This window comes from Periplaneta americana, chromosome 12, assembly GCF_040183065.1.
Source record: "Periplaneta americana isolate PAMFEO1 chromosome 12, P.americana_PAMFEO1_priV1, whole genome shotgun sequence".
NCBI lineage: Eukaryota > Metazoa > Arthropoda > Insecta > Blattodea > Blattidae > Periplaneta > Periplaneta americana.
Window position 1 is genome coordinate 47,233,456 of NC_091128.1, and position 20,099 is coordinate 47,253,554.

The window sequence follows — 20,099 nt, forward strand, 5'->3', positions numbered from 1 at the left end:
GCGAGAAACACCATATTCATAGTGCTTTAAATCCCTCTTTTGTTGCTGAGAGTAGAGTGGGAAGTCGGTATACAGATAGGGTAATAAATTTCATAAAATGTCAATACTTGGAGAAAAAGTGGACGGTGATTGCCATGTGTCATTTCCTACCTCGGAAATGTTCAGTTATAGTGTGATACGCAATTCGCTTGAATTTTATTTTTTCTTCTGTCCTTTTTGAAGGACCACAAGAGCAGACCTCGGGGACCACAGGTGGTCCGCGGACCATAGTTTTAGAAATGCTGCTATAAAAGATGGAGGAAGCAGAGTACATTACCACCTAGCCTAAGAAAGCTAAGGAGCCTTATTCTCTGCCCCCGTGCTTATGGATGTCTTGTAGACAAAGAACTTTACCTGGAAGCCTGAAAATATTATAGTTGACGGCAGTTTATCTTTTTTCTGCATCAGTGATAAAAATCATTCGAGTTTTGGAATAATAAAATTTTGAAGAAAAAGAGAACAATTTCGAAACAATTGCCACAGCCCTGTCTATTTACCGCAGATTTCAATTGGACTCGGGTTAGCTGGAAGAAGGGCCTAACTCAGAAAACGTAGTTTTAAGACAATCAACAAAAACTATCTGTACCCTGCATCTCTTGCTGGAATATAACATTATTCATGTATATTGTAGGGTAATACGTTCTCTTGTGATTACAATGAGTTCCATGGTTAATGTTTAAATATTGTACGAGAACAAGGCAGTCAATTCTTTTTTAATTACGTCCTTCTTCTATAGAAGAGGGTTGAAAATATTACAATACTGTTAACTTTTCTCCATTTTCTATATTTCTTATATTTCTATAGGAAATCACAGAAACCACATTTTAAATAGCTAATGATGATAAACTGTACCATGCAATATTTTCTAGTGAATTCGTTTATCTGTCCTCATAATTAACAGTCTGAAATTAATCAACATAGAATTTCACTATTATGGATATTTTCTTTCTTTATACTACAAAACCTAACAGCTTCAAACTGTAAATATATTTGTACCGTTAGATTCGCATTTGTTTTGAAATGTCTACTTTTAACAATAAATTACTTAAGTTTCACACGTATAAAGATGGCGAAATGTGAACATTTAAAATTGTGCATTCTAGCTAATCAATCTTTTCTGTTTTTGTTTGTTGTGTTGTTCGTTTTGACAATGTTGTAGTTCTCTACGTAGGCTAGTCTTAGATTGGTGATATCGTTGCCATTGTGGCATTACATTTTAGCACATACTCACCTGTGGATCGTAACGAAGTACTCACTTCCAGCATTATCTGTGTGTTTGTTGGCATTATGGCGTCCTCGAGCGTCTCGTTTCTGTTTGCGGTAGCTCGAGAAGATGCCTGTAAATTGTAAACACTATGCAGCACTATGTTGGTGGTTCCGCATTTTAAGTCGTGCTGTGCTATAAAGAAGCGTGGGCCTACACACTTGTATCAGTGTGTCGAATCGCCATTTTACGGCAGTGTAGAAGGTATCAGTGTTTGCGTATTGTATGAAAAGTTGGATGCACTATAGCTTGCTCTGTGCGCAGTCACAATTTGAACGTTCCTTCAAAGTAAGGATGCGCCCAAAACATTAAACAACAAATTTTTACTTTTTGTCTTGCTCTGAAATAAAAATTGGTGAATATTACTAATATGCGTGCCCTAAATGTGAAGTTAAAATCCAAATTGCCCCGTCACATACGCTACCATTTTCCGGGGAACGTGAATTGAATTTTTTATGAAAATACCTTTTTTTTTATTTTTCGCTGCTACTGATAAAATTACAACACACTAGGGATTCAAAATGCCTCATAATACTTGAAAAATGTGTACTGGATACTAAAATACTGTTATTTACTTACTGGCTTTTAAGGAGCCCGGAGGTTCATTGCCGCCCTCACATACTGTAAGCCCGCCATTGGTCCCTATCCTGAGCAAGATTAATCCAGTCTCTATCATCATATCCCACCTCCCTGAAATGCATTTTAATATTATATTCCCATCAACATCTTGGCCTCCCCAAAGGTCTTTTTTCTCTCAGGCCTCCCAACTAACACTCTATATGCATTTCTGGATTCGCCCATACGTGCTACATTCCCTGCCCATCTCAAACGTCTGGATTTAATGTTTCTAATCATGTCAGGTGAAGAATACAATACGTGTAGTTCTGTGTTATGTAACTTTCTCCATTCTCCTGTAACTTCATCCCGCTTAGCCCCAAATATTTTCTAAGCACCTTATTCTCAAACACCCTTAACCTATGTTCATCTCTCAAAGTTAGAGTCCAAGTTTCACAACCATAAAGAACAACCGGTAATATAACTGTTTTATAAATTCTAACTTTGAGATTTTTTGACAACAGACTGGATGATAAAAGCTTCTCAACCAAATAATAACAGGCATTTCCCATATTTATTCTGTGTTTAATTTCCTCCCGAGTATCATTTATATTTGTTAATATTGCTTCCAGGTATTTGAATTTTTTTAACTCTTCGAAAGATAAATTTCCAATTTTTATATTTCCATTTCGTACAATATTCTGGTCACGGGACATAATCATAGACTTTGTCTTTTCGGGATTTACTTCCAAACCTATTTCTTTACTTGCTTCAAGTAAAATAGTTTAAAACACAAAAAACCACAACAACAATAAAAATATTTCATTCGTATAACGAGAAAAAAATTAGAATTTGAACTTGGCATTAAAAAAATATATATCTGGATGACTTCTGTTTATAACTAGTCCCGGGACTCTCTTTTGCAAGAAACCAACAATAGTCCCCAAGGATGCTGGACGTTGATCTTCCTTTATATCGTCTTGCCATTTCAGGTATTTCTTTATGAAATATTTCCCCATGCTCGTCGCTTACCGCTCCAAGTTTAGGAGGAAAGAAATCCAAATGAGAATGTAAAAAGTGTATTTTGAGAGATATTACACCCCATTTTCTCACATGCACTTAACATGGTTTCCAGAAGTTCTATGTAGTTGTTTGCCCTATAATTTCCAAGGAAATATAAGCAAACATCTTTGAAAGTGCGTCATGCCATGTTTTCTGTAATGGAACGCTTTTCCTCTAACAATGAGCCATAACTTTGTGGACCGATGAAAATGGCCTCTTTTAATTTGCCTTCACTCAGACTGGTAAACTTGTCTTTCAAATACTGAAAACCGCACTCTTATTTGTTCATTGCGTAGACCTCACTTTGAACTGTCATGAAATTTACTGAATAGAAGGGAACAATATCTGTTTATTTATTATAAGTACAAAAGAACATTCCAACAACCATAAGGAACCGGAAATAAGTCATAAACTCATAAAATGCATTACTTACTTACAAATGGCTTTTAAGGAACCCGAAGGTTCATTGCCGCCCTCACATAAGCCCGCCATCGGTCCCTATCCTGTGCAAGATTAAGCCAGTCTCTATCATCATACCCCACCTCCCTCAAATCCATTTTAATATTATCCTCCCATCTACGTCTCGGCCTCCCTAAAGGTCTTTTTCCCTCCGGTCTCCCAACTAACACTCTATATGCATTTCTGGATTCGCCCATACGTGCTACATGCCCTGCCCATCTCAAACGTCTCGATTTCAAGTTCCTAATTATGTCAGGTGAAGAATACAATGCGTGCAGTTCTGTGTTGTGTAACTTTCTCCATTCTCCTGTAACTTCATCCCGCTTAGCCCCAAATATTTTCCTAAGCACCTTATTCTCAAACACCCTTAACCTATGTTCCTCTCTCAGAGTGAGAGTCCAAGTTTCACAGCCATATAGAAGAACCGGTAATATAACTGTTTTATAAATTCTAACTTTCAGATTTTTGGACAGCAGACTGGATGATAAGAGCTTCTCAACCGAATAATAACACGCATTTCCCATATTTATTCTGTGTTTAATTTCCTCCCGAGTGTCATTTATATTTGTTACTGTTGCTCCAAGATATTTGAATTTTTCCACCTCTTCGAAGGATAAATGTCCAATATTTATATTTCCATTTCGTACAATATTCCCGTCACGAGACATAATCATATACTTTGTCTTTTCGGGATTTACTTCCAAACCGATCGCTTTACTTGCTTCAAGTAAAATTTCCGTGTTTTCCCTAACCGTTTGTGTATTTTCTCCTAACATATTCACGTCATCTGCATAGACAAGAAGCTGATGTAGCCCGTTCAATTCCAAACCCTGCCTGTTATCCTGAACTTTCCTAATGGCATATTCTAAAGCGAAGTTAAAAAGTAAAGGTGATAGTGCATCTCCCTGCTTTACCCCCAGTGAATTGGAAAAGCATCAGATAGAAACTGACCTATACGGACTCTGCTGTATGTTTCACTGAGACACATTTTAATTAATCGAACTAGTTTCTTGGGAATACCAAATTCAATAAGAATATCATATAATACTTCCCTCTTAACCGAGTCATAAGCCTTTTTGAAATCTATGAATAACTGATGTACTGTACCCTTATACTCCCATTTTTTCTCCATTATCTGCCGAATACAAAAAATCTGATCAATAGGCGATCTATTACGCCGAAAACCGCACTGATGATCCCCAATAATTTCATCTACGTACGCAGTTAATCTCCTCAAAAGAATATTGGACAAAATTTTGTACGACGTCAACAAAAGTGATATTCCTCGAAAGTTACCACAGTTGGTTTTGTCCCCCTTTTTAAAAATAGGTACAATTATGGACTCCTTCCATTGTTCTGGTACAATTTCCTTTTCCCAAATAGCAAGTACAAGTTTATAAATTTCGCTATATAATGCACTTCCACCCTCTTGTATTAATTCTGCTGGAATTTGATCGATACCTGGAGACTTGTACTTTTTCAGATTTTCTATCGCAATTTCGACTTCTGAAAGCGTGGGTTCGGGTATAAATGGCTCAGCAGTTTGTATTTCAATTTCGTCCCGATCATTTCTATTTGGCCTATGCACATTTAGTAGTTGCGCAAAATAGTTTTTCCATCTGTTTAGGATTGATGGAGAGTCTGCAAGCAAGTCACCATTCTCATCCTTGATCACGTTTACCCTTGGCTGATATCCGTTCTTAAATTCCTTTATACCCTTATATAAATCTCGAATGTTTTTATTCTTACTATTTGTTTCTACCTCATTCAGTTTTTCCTTCAAGTAACCTCTCTTTTTATTCCTAAGTGTACGACTTGCTTCCCGTCTTTCATTGAAATAATTATCTCTCTTCTCCTCAACTGGATCCTGTAAGAATTTCAATTTTGCCTGTTTCCTTCTTTCTACTACCATGCAACAATCTTCATCAAACCACGGTTTCTTTTTCTTAGTTTCATAATAACCTATGCTCTGCTCAGCTGCAATTTTGATACTATCTCTGATATTTTCCCACACGCTATTAACATCTAATTCTTTCTCAACTTCGTCGGAACTTTCTAAAGTGGCAAACCTATTCGAAATTTCGACCTGATAATTTTGCTTAGCTTCCTCGTCCTTTAATTTCAAAATATTGAATTTAGTAATATTAACTTGTTGCTCTACTCGCTTCATAAAATGCATTAGTTTTTATTTTGGTTTACAACCTCCAACCTGCGCCAGATGTTTTCTTGGGGAGCGCTTATCGAAAAGTGAAATCATAGTAATATCTTAAAAACCTTACGTGATTCGAAGAGAAGAGATGCATTTTCGGATTCAGCGCACACCAAACCATAAGGAATACATTGTTTTAAGTCGGAGGAAAATCTTGTTGTTCAGTGATAATCAAAACAAATGTGGACATTTCGCACTCCCGGTAAAATAGTGTCGTAACTCGAAACTTGTGTTTGTAAAGATAAGTTATTTGCTGCTAAAATACTGCTGTAAAGTATTTGAATAAATAGGCACCAAAACTTTTGATAATTTACTATTTTATTATTAGAATTTCATACTTCGAACCAGTAAAACGGGATTAGAAAAAATTTACGAAAGTAGTATGTGATTTTCGACATACATCATATAATACTGCATTACAGACAACTGGAATGCGATTAGACTCTCAAACCGTGGTCTTCTCGCAGTTTCAAAACTATATCTTAATCACTTTGAATCGTAAATGTACTCAGAATTGTACATTGGTAAGACCAATATGCCTGGAAGGACACCTGTGTAGTCTAGCGGTAGTTAAGGGACTCATTCAATGATTCATTCTGTCCTGGGTTCTAAAGTTACCGGTTCGGTGTTTTTCCGGAATTTTTCCCAATCATAAGGCGAATGTTACAATTTTACTGTATAGTAATACCGTCACTAAAAAAACAATTTGTATTGTGTGTTAATTAAGTATGGAATATTGTTAATAACTCTTTATAGGCTATATTCACTTCATGAAAAAAATACAAAAAAAAAACAAGAGTTTTTGGAGATATCTAACTAAAACTTATGGCTGTGGTCTCACAAAATTATTGATTCATGTATAGAGTGTGGCAAAAAATGACTTTTTTTTTTTAAATAGCACCCCATATTAAATTTTACATATTTGAAATCTCCATTCAATTTTACATACAAATAGAAGTTTGACTTAGCATTACTGATGAATAATTCTATGAAACAATTGTTACTTTTTTGTTTGTTTCATGGCCTACTCCATATTAATACAAACATTTATTTTGTGTTACATTATCAAAGGATTTGAAAGAACCGTAACATTTACAAGAGAGTATTCATCATTTATGCTGAGTCAAACCTCTATTTGTATGTAAAATTTAATGAAGATTTCAAATATGTAAAATTTTAAAAAGTGTTTTTTTTTTTTCCCCCCCACACTCTGTACACCCTGTACATGACTCAATACTTTTGTGAGACCACATCCATAAGTTTTAGTTAGATATCTCCAACAACTTCTGATTTCGGTATTTTGTCATAAAATGAATACCTATATAAAGAGTTATTAGAAATAACCCATATTTAATTAACACACTGGATGGATATATATAATACACATACATATACTTGGGGTGTACAAAAAACACTAACATGAGCTGCTGACAAGTAGTAAAAAGGAGGATAGCAATGGCCAAGGAAGCTTTTAATAGAAAAAGGAGCATCTTCTGCGGACCTCTGGAAAAAGAACTAAGGAAGAGGACTAGTGAAGTGCTTTGTATGGAGTGTGGAGTTGTATGGGCAGAAAGTGGATATTACGAAGAAGTGAAGAGATGCGACTTGAAGCATTCGAAATGTGGATATGAAGAAGAATGGTAAGTGTGAATTGGACAGACAGAATAAGAAATGAAGCTGTGTTGGAAAGAGTGGGTGAAGAAAGAATGATGCTGAAACTGATCAGAAAGAGAAAAAGGAATTGGTTGGGTCACTGGCTGAGAAGAAACTGCCTACTGAAGGATGCACTGAAAGGAATGGTGAACGGGAGAAGAGTTCGGAGCAGAAGGAGATATCGGATGATAGACGACATTAAGATATTATATGGATCATATGCGGAGACAATTAATGCCTGATCGAAAACAATGTCATATATAATAAATAGTTCACTTTGTGAAGAATAATTAATTGAAAAGTGATGCCTCTCTATCTTCAATAATTATTTGCCATACAATTGACGTGGGAGGTTAGAATGCACCATCTCTCTTTACGTCTAGAGTGCTGTACTACATTGTTTATCCCATCATGAAAACGATTCACACCTGCGAACATTAAAACACGTGGCTTGAATGCCAAAGGATATGCATAAAACATGACTGCAGCTGCAATGGCTTACATACAGATTAGGTCATGTTGCGAAATGCATCTCTAGCCCTCAGTGACTGGCAGAAAGGAAGACGGAAGACTGGATTGTTTGGTGGAAGTCATAATACGCTGCTACCGATATATTGTCAAACTAACATTTATTCAGATGCATTATCTTTGCAATGAAGTTATCATTCCGTAATTGTTACATGCTGATAGTTCACTTAACCGCTTAACTAAATGGTTATTGGGCTGTTACAAACAATGTGATGGTGTTGTAACATACATTTAGAGCAACATCACTTATTAAGCCGCCACGGTGTCCTAGTGGCTAGAGCGCTGAATTTATAATATTGTGGACTCGAGTTCTATTCCCTGTGTGTCCCCGATTTATAACTTGTGTTGGGCAAGCCCGTGGTCCCGGTAAGATAGGGGTTTTCTCCGGGGACCTCCGGTTCTCCTGTGGCATTCCAACAAATCTCATCTCATCATCGTGGGTATAGCATAGACCACTTGTGTAAGAAGTATTGCACGACGTGTAGGAAGCTTTGTTTTGTCAGGTGCATATATGAGCGACTGCATTGCAAGGAATCGTGAAGACGGGCACGTGCACTCTAGGTCACGGACTAGGCTGCACCCAAGTCGTTTCTTAAAGAGGCTCCAGCCGTATAATGACTATTAAACCCCTCCTCGAGAAGGGATTGACTTGATGCGGCCAACTGGAAAACTAAAACATAGCCTATACACTTAATAATGTCATCTGTGCATCGCACATAGAAATATTACATTTATTTATTTCCATTCTTTGTCACAGGTGTCCATCCGCAATGTAACTTTCCCCCAACCCTTCTGCTTCCCTGTAAAGCACTGGCATGCATTATTCCTTTTTTTAGTATCATTAAAACACGAACACAGTGAAGTACATCAAGAGTATGTCTATGTTAAAGTTTTAATTTGTAGAAACAGAAGATTTAATTTAATTAATTTCTAATTAAATTAATTATTAATTTATTAATTAATTTAATTAATTTTAGGTGGCAAGAAGAGTTTTCTTACAGTGCAGAAGGTGGCAATATAAAATTCCTTATAATATGAGAGATACAGAAATGTTCCATTTTTCGCCAGTTTTGTGGAAACCATGTTTGGAACTACGAGTACATATATCTGTGATATTCTCTCGAATGAAAACTGTGAAATCAAAATGTAGGACCCACGTAACGGACAGACATCTTTGTGACCAATTACAGTTGGCAGTGTGCAACATAGCTCCTGACTTCAATTAAATGTTATTGTAAAAAGTACGTGAAACTGAGGACTAATTTCAGAAGCTTTTGTTTTGTTACACTTCAACTTACAGACTAAAAAAAAAAAAACATTTATTTTTATTTTTGAATAACTGTGATTTTCTTAAATTCCTTCAGTTCATTGTAAATAAAAACAATTACGTCATAGGCAATCTTTTGTTATTCCCATTCCTAGAATTGTTTTCTTCAAGAACTCTCCATTGTTTGTTATGTGTAATACTTACAACTCTCTGTCTTTAAACTGTGATTCTCAATTTGATTTCAATTTAACAGTTAAAAAATTTCATATGACATTAAAAAGAATTGTATTTCCTTAGATATTTAAATTATAAGGAAGTGTATTATAATGTTTTTACTCTAGATTTTAAATAATTTTGCTTCATTATATTGACATTTGACACTATATTAACTGCAATATTATATTCTAGCATCTATTACCGTTATGTATTTTCTTCCTTTCGTTTGTGTTGTTTTTGTTTTTTTTTTCTTATGTATTTTGTGTATGTATCTATGTAAGCCACCTGTAATTGGAAGCCTGCTTCTGTTGGTGGTGGATTTAAATAAATAAATATCGGAGTAATGATGATTATGTATTTAATTTAAATTCATTTGGAACTCTTAATTATTTAGTTCTAACTTTTTTGAACATGTCTAATGATTTACAATAATTATCATACTACTCAAACACCTATAATTAATTAATTTTGATTTTCTCGTAATGAATATACAATAACTTCACAATTATGCTTAGCTTATTAGCCTAATAATCCAACACTGTTCTAGTTACCGAACCTACTGCTACCGCCCTTTCAACAATATTGCGTACTTATTTAGCACACCTTGAACTGTGCGGTCCTTGCCAATTACTGACGTAGAGTTGTGTGTGTTGCAGGTTGCAGTGATCGTATCATTACACAATGGGACGCAGCGGCTACACGTGTGTGAGGCATGTCTTCTGTGCGCTCAACGTCCTCATGTGGGTGAGTAACATTCCAGGTAGTCACCGAGATTGTGTGTTGAATGACATTGACCAACCGTGACACTATTAATGAATAGGCTATCTCAGCAAAGATACTTAGATCCGATTTTGGAATATGTTATGGGATATGATGGAGAAAGCAGCGATGAAGTCGCTTTCACATTATACGAAGTACAGAAAGTTTTGTGATGCTGGATTTCTGGGAAAATATGCGTTTTCAACGTCCATGGCACCAAAAAAAACTGGTTTTGAATTTGCATCCGTCTAGTCTGTGGATGGCAATTTCTCTCAAACTGTCGGATAGATTTTGTTTACATTCAGTATCTGTAAGTCGGTCATCCGAAAATAATGCACATGAAATATAATACTTGCATACAAGTGGCTTTAAGAGAATCTGGAGGTTCATTGCTGCCTCACGTCACAAGCCCGCCATCGGTCTCTATCCCGAGCAAGATTAATTCAGTCCCTACCATCATATCTCACCTCCCTCAAATCCATTTTAATATTATTCTCCCATCTACGTCTCGGCCTCCCCAAAGGTATTTTTCCCCTCAGGTCTTCTAACTAACTCATTTCTGGATTCACTCATACGTGCTACATGCCATGCCCATCTCAAACGTCTGGATTTAATGTTCCTAATTATGTCAGGTGAAGAATACAATGCGTGCAGTTCTGCTTTGTGTAACTTTCTCCATTCTCCTATAAATTCATCCCTCTTAGCCCCAAATTTTACTAAGTACCTTATTCTCGAACTCCCTTAGCCTCTGTTCCTCTCTCGAAGTGAGAATCCAAGTTTCACAAACATACAGAACAACCGGTAATATAACTGTTTTATAAATTCTAACTTTGTTTTTTTGACAGCAGACTGAATGATAAAAGCTTCTCAACCGAATAATAGCACGCATTTTTCTTATTAATTCTGCGTTTAATTTCCTCTCGAGTGTCGTTTATATTTGTTACTGTTGCTCCAAGATATTTGAATTTTTCCACGGTCATGTCAAATATGAATCAAAAACACAGCTTTCTACTTCAAGAATCATTAAACGATTTTTTTCATAATGATTTTGTTGCAAGGAGGGTATGCTTTTATCTTACAATTTTTATAAATATACAAAGATGATATTAAGAACTTTTTAACTAATAAGAACAGAATTGAAATATTATTTTTCTTGTTAAAGTGCATACATAATGTGAGAAATACACTTTAAATATAGTTCTCTAGCTTGCCATAAAATCGGAGCTGTAGAACTGAATTTTAGAGTAGTATTAATTTCTCTATTATTGTACAATTTTAAGAGGAATCTTCTTGCTTCATCAATTATGCGACTAGTCAAACTACTGAGAGAGTATAAGTGAAACTTGTTTTGGGTGGGGAATAGCGGTACCGGTACAGTCACCTGACAGCCTGTCAATAAGGAATTTCTTCTCGGTATGGTTAAGGTTCTAGTTTGATAGAATGTATTAAGCAAATTTCAGGGCAACACAAGGGAAAAAGAAATATACCGGGCTTTCATTTCAAAACTTTCCATTCTAAATAATGATTTATTTCAATTTAATTTAATTTAATTTAAATTAAACATAAAGTACCTCAATGTAGATGCTGAGGGGGAAATTTAAAACCAATGTTAATTGCACTTTAGTTTTCATCATCTCCACTCCTCTTTGAAATTTCAAATACCACTCCTATCTTTTGATACTTAAATTTGAAAAATGTATTCAATTGTTTATACATCTTTCATTTGTTTTCTACCGTCGTCTGGCAACCTGAATTTTTGTTATTCTTGATCAGAGCTGAAGAGAATGAAACCACAGTCTAGTATAATATACAGTTACGAAGCTTTAGTTGTTGAGGGTACTAGGAACAATAGACTGTGCAGGTACTATTTCACATTGTCTGTGATGAGGCGATAGTAGCGATCCTAGTGGTTAGCAACTACCTAGGGATGCATATTCCGTACATATTGAGCTTCGTGACTGTAGGTACTAGACTGTGATAAAACTACGTCTAAAGCTATTGTTGAATGCAGGTTATTTCAGGTAGTACCACTAATATTAAGGAATATTATGTTGGGTATTATAAACTTACATGGAGAGGACACGCTCTGTATATCACCGAATTAAATAAGATTGTGTGATATGAAAGTACAAGACGTACTGTTTAAAGTCATATCTGGTATGGGTGGCCAATGACCCCTCGTTTTGGAAATATTGGCTATTGTTTGTGACATACTTCCGTTAGGTGCCTAATAGGGAAGAATTAGACTGTGTAAAAGCGTAGCTCATATGGTTGGATGCTAAGTTGTTATCCAGGCAACCTGAGTTCGAATCTCATCTGGTCCTATATATTTTTTTCTTTTAATAATTATTAATAGTGTGATCACAATAATCAATTTACATATATCATATTTCTCAATGTATTGAACGCTTCATCATATTTTAAACAAATTACTAATTAACTAATATTGTATTGTAAAGGATAAACAAGGAAATATTGTTCACGTAGGCAGGTCACTGGTATCTGTTCTGTTTCTATTCCACTTCATTTTGTGCATGATTCATTATGATAAATGTCATAAAAACACACAAAACATACATATTTCCTGCACCATGCACAGCAAATGAAAGAAGGTTGACCACAGTCACACACATTTCTCCGCACTTCTGCTGCGAAACAGACATCCTTCACATTCACAAACACTTCTCGTTCGTTTATTAATTTTGATGCATACCACGCATATTTCAACATGGCTTTGAATATAGGAGCTGACAACTGAAAGTGAATTAAGGAGTGAATTTTGAGGGCCTCCTTCCTTGAAGCAATTTGTCGTCCAGTTTGTAAAAGGAAAGGGCTATTTTGCAAATATTTGATAAAAATCTTCAGCTGTCTAAAAAAATAAACATCACGGGACTGGCGTAATCCAGTACATTTGGGTGAAATCACTTTAAGGTTGCACGTTACTTCATTTTATGCATTTGTAAATATTTCATCATACAAAGAAGGATTTACCTGCCCTTTCCACGAGTCAAGAATTAGAAGAAATGGCTGCTCGTTCACATATGTCTTTATTACTTTCTCCAAGTATTGCTTATGGAGTTGAGGTGTCAGCTGTCCTGATGAAGAACGTGTTACATATATTATATTTCAAAATTTAGAAGTGAGTTCATCTACTTGACGTTGCACTCTTGGGCCAAATTGTCCTTTTGGTTATAATAATATAATAATAATAATAATAATAATAATAATAATAATAATAATAATAATAATATCAAGTTTTAAAACATGAGAAGGCATTGGATTCGAACTGGGGTTGCCTGGATGACAACACACCATCCAACCGTATGAGCTACGCTGTTACATAGTCTAATGCTTCACTATTAGGCACCTAACGGAAGTATATCACAAACAATAGCCAATATTTCCAAAACGAGGGGTCATTGGCCGCCCATACCAGGTATGTCTTTAAACAGTACGTCTTGTACTTTCATCTCACGCAATCTTATTTAATTCGGTGATATACAGAGCGTGTCCTCTCCTTGTTAGTCTTTAAAAATTTTAAACAGGATAGAGACTACTAAAAACAGATTAACCGAGCCAGTTGGCTCAAACAGTTACGTTTGAGACGCCCTTTTGGGAGGTCCCGGTTTCAAATCTCTTGGCTGACCAAGCTGACCGGTTTTTTTTTTTTTTTCATGGTTTCCCTCGGTCACGAAGACAAATACCGGATTGAAAATTTACATACGGTGATTCATCACAGCCTCAGTCACCAATATAAACATTAATCAGAATCTAAAATCAGTTACATGAACATAAGCCATCTATAACACACAATAGAAACAGGAATTCAACAATAATAAAGCAAAGGCCTACTGATATACCCAAAGATCCTACACACTCGATACGACAAAAAAATGGGATTTACGTTATTTACGTATGATTCTGATACTATAGCAAAGCTATGTAGAGGAGTTCCGAAATGGCTGTATTACTATTTGGCCAACAATGGAGCACAATTTGAACATTTAATTCAGTAAATTGAGTTAATTAAATTTATTAAATTACCTAAAATAACCTGTGTTCATTCTACAATGAACTGATAACAATAATCGGGTTGCTAGACGACGATAGAAAAAAAGATACGAAACAAGGTGCAAGAACAATTCAATACTCTTTCAAATTTAAGTATCAAAATATAGAGTTATGTACTATTTGAAATTTTAAAGGACGGTGAGAAAGGAACAGGGGGTGGAACCTAAAGTACAATCAACACTAGATTTAAACTCCCCCTCAATATCTAAATTAACTTGTTTTTTGTTTAAATTAAATTCATTTGAAATAAGTAGTTATTTAGACTAGGAAGTTTTGAAATAAAAGCCCTGTATAAGGAAATTTGCAGTAATTTTAGGAGTCTGTAAAATGTGTGTGCATCATAACATCCAAAGATATTAAGAAAACAACGATTTTCACGTACAACATGGTAGTAAATGTGACTCGGAAAATTGTTAACACAACAGACAGAATATTCTAGCAAAGATGAATAGAGGGCATCATGTAAAAAAATAACCCTGTTCTTAAATGGGTGCAGATGTCTCGTGTGATGTATATTAACAAATTCGGTCTATATAGTTCGAAGATTTCAGGAAAGATTCCCAGGTAATAATACTCCAAGTTGAAAAACGATCTTTGGCCTTGCGAATTAATTCCACGAAGAAGGAAGTGTTACGCATAAGAAAAACAGATGACGAAGTACTGTGCTTACAGGGGAAAATTTGGATGGTGTTGAACATCGTTTGAAAAATTGTCCTGAAATCGCTTCAACTTTCAGAGCAAACTGATAGATACGTTAGTGTTCTGTGTGAATTACTAGAAAGCTATTGAAGTTAAACCTTAAAAGTTCACACTAGTACAAAGACTACTAACTTTTGTCACTAGATTATAAATAGTACGCCTTTTTTGGACGAATCTTGGTCTCATCTCCATGGATATGTAAATATCAGAAACAACAGGTGTTGGAGTCCAGAAAAATCCAGCCTATGATGTTCCTTAGGCAATTTTGATGTGTGTAGGCCTATATTTACTATTATTATTGTTATTATTATTATTATTTTAAGTAACAAGTCTGTGTGTGATATGTCCTGGGAAAGTACTGTATGTAATATGTCTGCATTTCATATATTGTGTATCTATTTCTATATATTATATCTATTTTATTTTATATCTTTGTATTTGTATAATATAAATATGATTTTTATTCAAATCAAGATTTCAGGTATAACTCCCTGTAAAGTTGATTTGAATAATTTCGAGGGGAAAATTTGTTCCGGGGCCGGGCATCGAACCCGGGACCTTTGGTTTAACGTACCAACGCTCTACCAACTGAGCTACCCAGGAACTCAACCAATACTGATCCAATTTTTCCCTCTATATCCACAGACCTCAAAGTGGGCTGACAACCGTCAAGCAACCAACTTCGAGTGCACACTAACTCCGTGTGACTTAAATTGTGGTTTTCTGTTAACGAACAGTGACGTGTATTATGCAAATCAAGATTTCAGGTATAACTCCCTGTAAAGTTGATTTGAACCACAATTTAAGTCACACGGAGTTAGTGTGCACTCGAAGTTGGTTACTTGACGGTGTCAGCCCACTTTGAGGTCTGTGGATATAGAGGGGGAAAAATTGGATCGGTGTCGGGTAGAGTTCCCGGGTAGCTCAGTTGGTAGAGCGTTGGTACGTGAAACCAAAGGTCCTGGGTTCGATGCCCGGCCCGGAACAATTTTTCCCTCGAAATTGTCCATGATTTGTATTGTCATACACATTTAATGTAATATGTGTATTTTATGTCATAATTATGTATATATTTTATGTAACTATTTGTACAGGGCTATGATATCTATGATTTAATTACAGCCCTAATATACCTTCGGGTAAAATAGGGTTCTATAAACTTGGAAATTCAATAATAATAATAATAATAATAATAATAATAATAATAATAATAATAATAATAATATATTAGCAAATATAGCTGAGCTCGAGGCTCGGTCTTCCACCCAGATTCGATCTGATGCCAGATTATGACGGATTTTGTGGTAGATAAAGCAGACGTTTCAGAGAGTTTTCTTGAGGTACGCCCGTTTCCTCTTTTCGCTCCACAAACACTCTTCACCTCCTCCTCCTCATCTATCGTTTGCAATAGTTACAAGTAGGCTGGGGTGAAATCTTGGAGTAGTAAGTACTGACATAATATACAGTTTCGTGATGATATTAAAAGGGCTTGGGGCTCTTGGCCCTGGACCTTATCAGGTACTCACCTCTCGACATCAGGGACAATTTAAATGTATAATCCGTTAAAAAATCTTTATATTGTTGAAGCTCTACAAGAGCAAAATAATTTTTCTTTCGTTCGTTTAAAATTTAATGAGAACGCTGCATAATTCGTTTTAGAAGCGCACAGGACATTTTCCACTGCCTCGCTCTACATTATTCTATTCATGTGCACGGCTCAGCTCACCTTGGGCAATGACACGTGGATTCTTATCAGCTGGGCAGACTTTATTACTTAGCCACAGTATTTATAATATGCGACCCACTTTAAGTACGACGCCTTTGCGGTGCTTGCATACAAAGGAACAAAACGATACAATCCAAATAAGAATAAAACAGAACTGCAATTCAAATCATTAGCGAAGTTAATATTGTTAAATGAGTAATTGTTTTAAGTGCATGTCCACATTGTATATTACATACAAAGCCTTAAAATGGTTACAATAACTAATACCAAATGAAATATCGACATTAAGAAAGATCAAGATAGTCTATTACAGACCTGCATACGGTTTGCGCTCTCCGAGCCGGCTCACAGCTCATGAGCGGAATGCAGATATTAGCTGCGCCCTGTATAAGGGTGGACTGGAAGAAGGGGTGATCTCGTACAAAATGTACACAAAAAGAAGTACTATTACAAGTGTTCATGAAATGAATTCTCGTTCAGTGTTTGCAAAACTATCTTGGACTATTATTAATTAATAAATAATTAGTTTACAGAAATAATAAAAATTCTATAGCTGCTTAAATGTACAATATCGTTTTGTTATATTTTTATTTATCAGTATATCAAAACAGGGTTTTATGCTGTTGGCAGCTGAAAAGAACAGTAGCCTACTGATCATAATGAAACATCAGTTACAGATGTTCGATGTCTGCCTTTATTGAAGTTGATTATAGAAAACAGTTGCTCACAAATATAAATGTTGAGCCAAACATAGCAATAATTTTCACAACCGTCCACACCACATCTAGCCGCGAAACCAGGTGGCCCGGGTTCGATTCCCGGTCGGGGCAAGTTACCGAGTTGAGGTTTTTCCGGGGTTTTCCCTCAACCCAATATGAGCAAATGCTGGGTAACTTTCGGTGTTGGACCCCGGATTCATTTCACCGGCATTATCACCATCTCATTCAGACCCTAAATAACCTAAGATGTTGATAAATCGTCGTAAAATAACCTACTAAAATAATAAAAAAAAATTCATATTCATCCTGTGTAGTCATGCATATTATTGTTAATGTTCAGTCTTGTAAAACTCAACCAGGCTAGTAGTAGCCTATTATTCAAACGATAGGTCACATTGAAGATCAGTAAGTTCGAGCTATAAATCGTTAAATGTTAAATGTTATGTTCCGTCTTTTAGATTCCTCCATACTGTACTGTAGCAGTAGGTAAGCAACGTGAAACAGTTACTGAGAATAGGCCTACACACTGCACTCCACTAGATAGCTGAGTGGTCGTTTCCCTCTCCTCTACCTATAGCAAGTCTATGTCATTCTGACGTATCTTCCTCTCAGTTTCGGCGAGCGGTAAACACGGCTCTCCCGCTCCGAAGGAGCGCGCGCCCTCGTTGAGCGCTGTTTGTGCAGGTATGGTCTCTATTGTATCCCGTGAAGGACAAAGGCTTCCTTTTAGAGGGGAAGCTGTAACTTTTCTGACGCGGTGAGCTAATCCGCGTTAGAAATTATTGCACTTGATTTTGTATTGATTTGTTTACATTATTATCAAGGCGAACATATTTAATCTAGAAATATTTTAGCTGTACATTGTTTTTAACCATTAATACCAGGGAGTCGACCTGGTTGGCGAGTTGGTATAGCGCTGGCCTTCTATGCCCAAGGTTGCGGATTCGATCCAGGGCCAGGTCGATGGCATTTAAGTGTGCTTAAATGCGACAGGCTCATGTCAGTAGATTTACTGGCATGTAAAAGAACTCCTGCGGGACAAAATTCCGGCACATCCGGCGACGCTGATATAACCTCTGCAGTTGCGAGCGTCGTTAAATAAAACATAACATTTAATACCAGGGTGAGAATATTTAATGTAGAAATATTTTAGCTGTACAAAGAAAAAATCTTCTTCTTCTTCTACATCACTGTTTAGGCCTTCCATTAGCCTGTTCCGGCTCCAAATTGTTGCTGCCTCCATCTTTTCTTAGGTCTTCCTAAGTTTCTTTTTCCTCGTGGTGAGTAATTGTATGCAGCTTTTGGTATTCTATTGTCCGTCATCCTTGTTAAGTGGCTTTCCCAACTTGTTCTGTATTTCACTATTGTTGTATTTAGTTCCTCTATGTTTAGTTGTTGTCTTATTTCTGTATTGTGTTTTTTTTATCTGTTCTTTGATATCCTGCTATTGGCCTGAGGAATTTCATTTCAGCAGCTTGTAGTCTGGCTATATGTTGTGCCGTCATTGTCCATGTTTCGGATCCATAAGTAATTATAGGAACTGCCATCGTCTTATATAATTTTATTAAGGAGTCTTTTCTGGCTTTATTTTTCAAGGTTCTTTTTAGTGTTCCTGTTATATAATTAAACTTGTTTAACTTATTATTTATTCTGTTTCTGCTGTGTATGTTATTTCGCAACCTATCAAATTGAATTTTGAAGCTTGTTCTATTGCTTTATTTTCTAAAGTTATCTTTGTCCGAACTGGGTAAGAGCCCTTGAAAGCCATTGCCTTTATTTTTTCTGGTGATATTTCCATGTTGTATTTTTTTGATATTTCGTTTAATTTATATAGATTCTCTGCATTTCGTCCTCTGTTTTTGCTATTAAAATCTGATCATCTGCAAAGGCTAACGTTTTTACTATTATATTTCCTAAATTAATTCCTCCTCCTGTTATTTGTTTCCATGATCTTATCATGTCGTCTAGATATATATTAAAAAGACTGGTTGATAATGGACAACCTTGTCTAACTCCTCCTGTTATTCTTATGGGTTCTCTTTGATTTATTTTTATTTTTGTTTTTCCATACATATCTTTAATTACTTCTATTAAATGTAGTGGGATTCCCTTTTCATTTAGTATATTCCACAATTTTGGTCTAGACACTTTGTCAAAAGCCTTCTTATAATCTATGAAAAGGATATGAGTTTCTAAGTTGAATTCCCTTCTTTTCTCAATTATTTGCTTTAAAGTAAAAACGTTATCTGTGCAGCTTCTCCCTTTCCTAAAACCTGTCTGCTCTTCTGATATTATTATGCCAACTATATTTGATAGTCTTTGGCTTATCATTTTTGCATATACTTTATATGTTGTACATAGTAAGCTTATTCCCCTATAATTTTCTGGGTTTGTTTTATCTCCTTTTTTAAATATCGATATTATCTTCCCTATTTTCCATTCTTCTGGCGTAGTCTTTTGTTTCCAACATTTGTTATAAAAATTTAGTAACCTTTCTTGAAAATTTCTCGGGGCATTTTTTAATAATTCTATATTTATGTTGTCTATTCCAAATGCTTTATTATTCCTACTTTTCTTTATTGTTTCTAACATTTCTTGCATTTCTAGTTCATCTACTTCTGTTAATTGTTTATTTTTTTCTATAGTTTCTTCTTCATTTTCTTTATCAGTCCACAATTTCTTATAATAATTTTCTAATTCTATATCTTGTATAATTGTCAGATTTGTTTAATCTTTTTCTTGGGAATTGAGGTTTCTTATAAATTTATATACTTTGTCCTGTCTTCCATGTAAATTGTGTTCCATTTCTGCTATGTAACTTTCCCAATGTTCTCTATTTAGTTTCCTAGTATATCTTTTTACCTAATGCTCTT

General features: G+C 35.5%; 1 protein-coding gene and 1 non-coding gene across 3 annotated transcripts in view; both read left to right on the plus strand.

The window, feature by feature from the left end:
* Tsp5D (Tetraspanin 5D) overlaps positions 1 to 20,099 on the plus strand; it is a 281,290-nt gene that overhangs the window by 216,880 nt on the left and 44,311 nt on the right. For both annotated transcript variants that reach the window (XM_069841262.1, XM_069841263.1), the window contains exon 2: positions 9,909 to 9,996. In XM_069841262.1, coding sequence (XP_069697363.1) covers positions 9,934 to 9,996 — 63 coding nt within the window. In that variant the 5' untranslated portion in view covers positions 9,909 to 9,933. The remainder of the gene's footprint in view (positions 1 to 9,908; positions 9,997 to 20,099) is intronic.
* TRNAH-GUG (transfer RNA histidin (anticodon GUG)) lies at positions 15,695 to 15,767 on the plus strand. The gene has a single exon. It is a non-coding gene; the product is annotated as a tRNA-His (tRNA).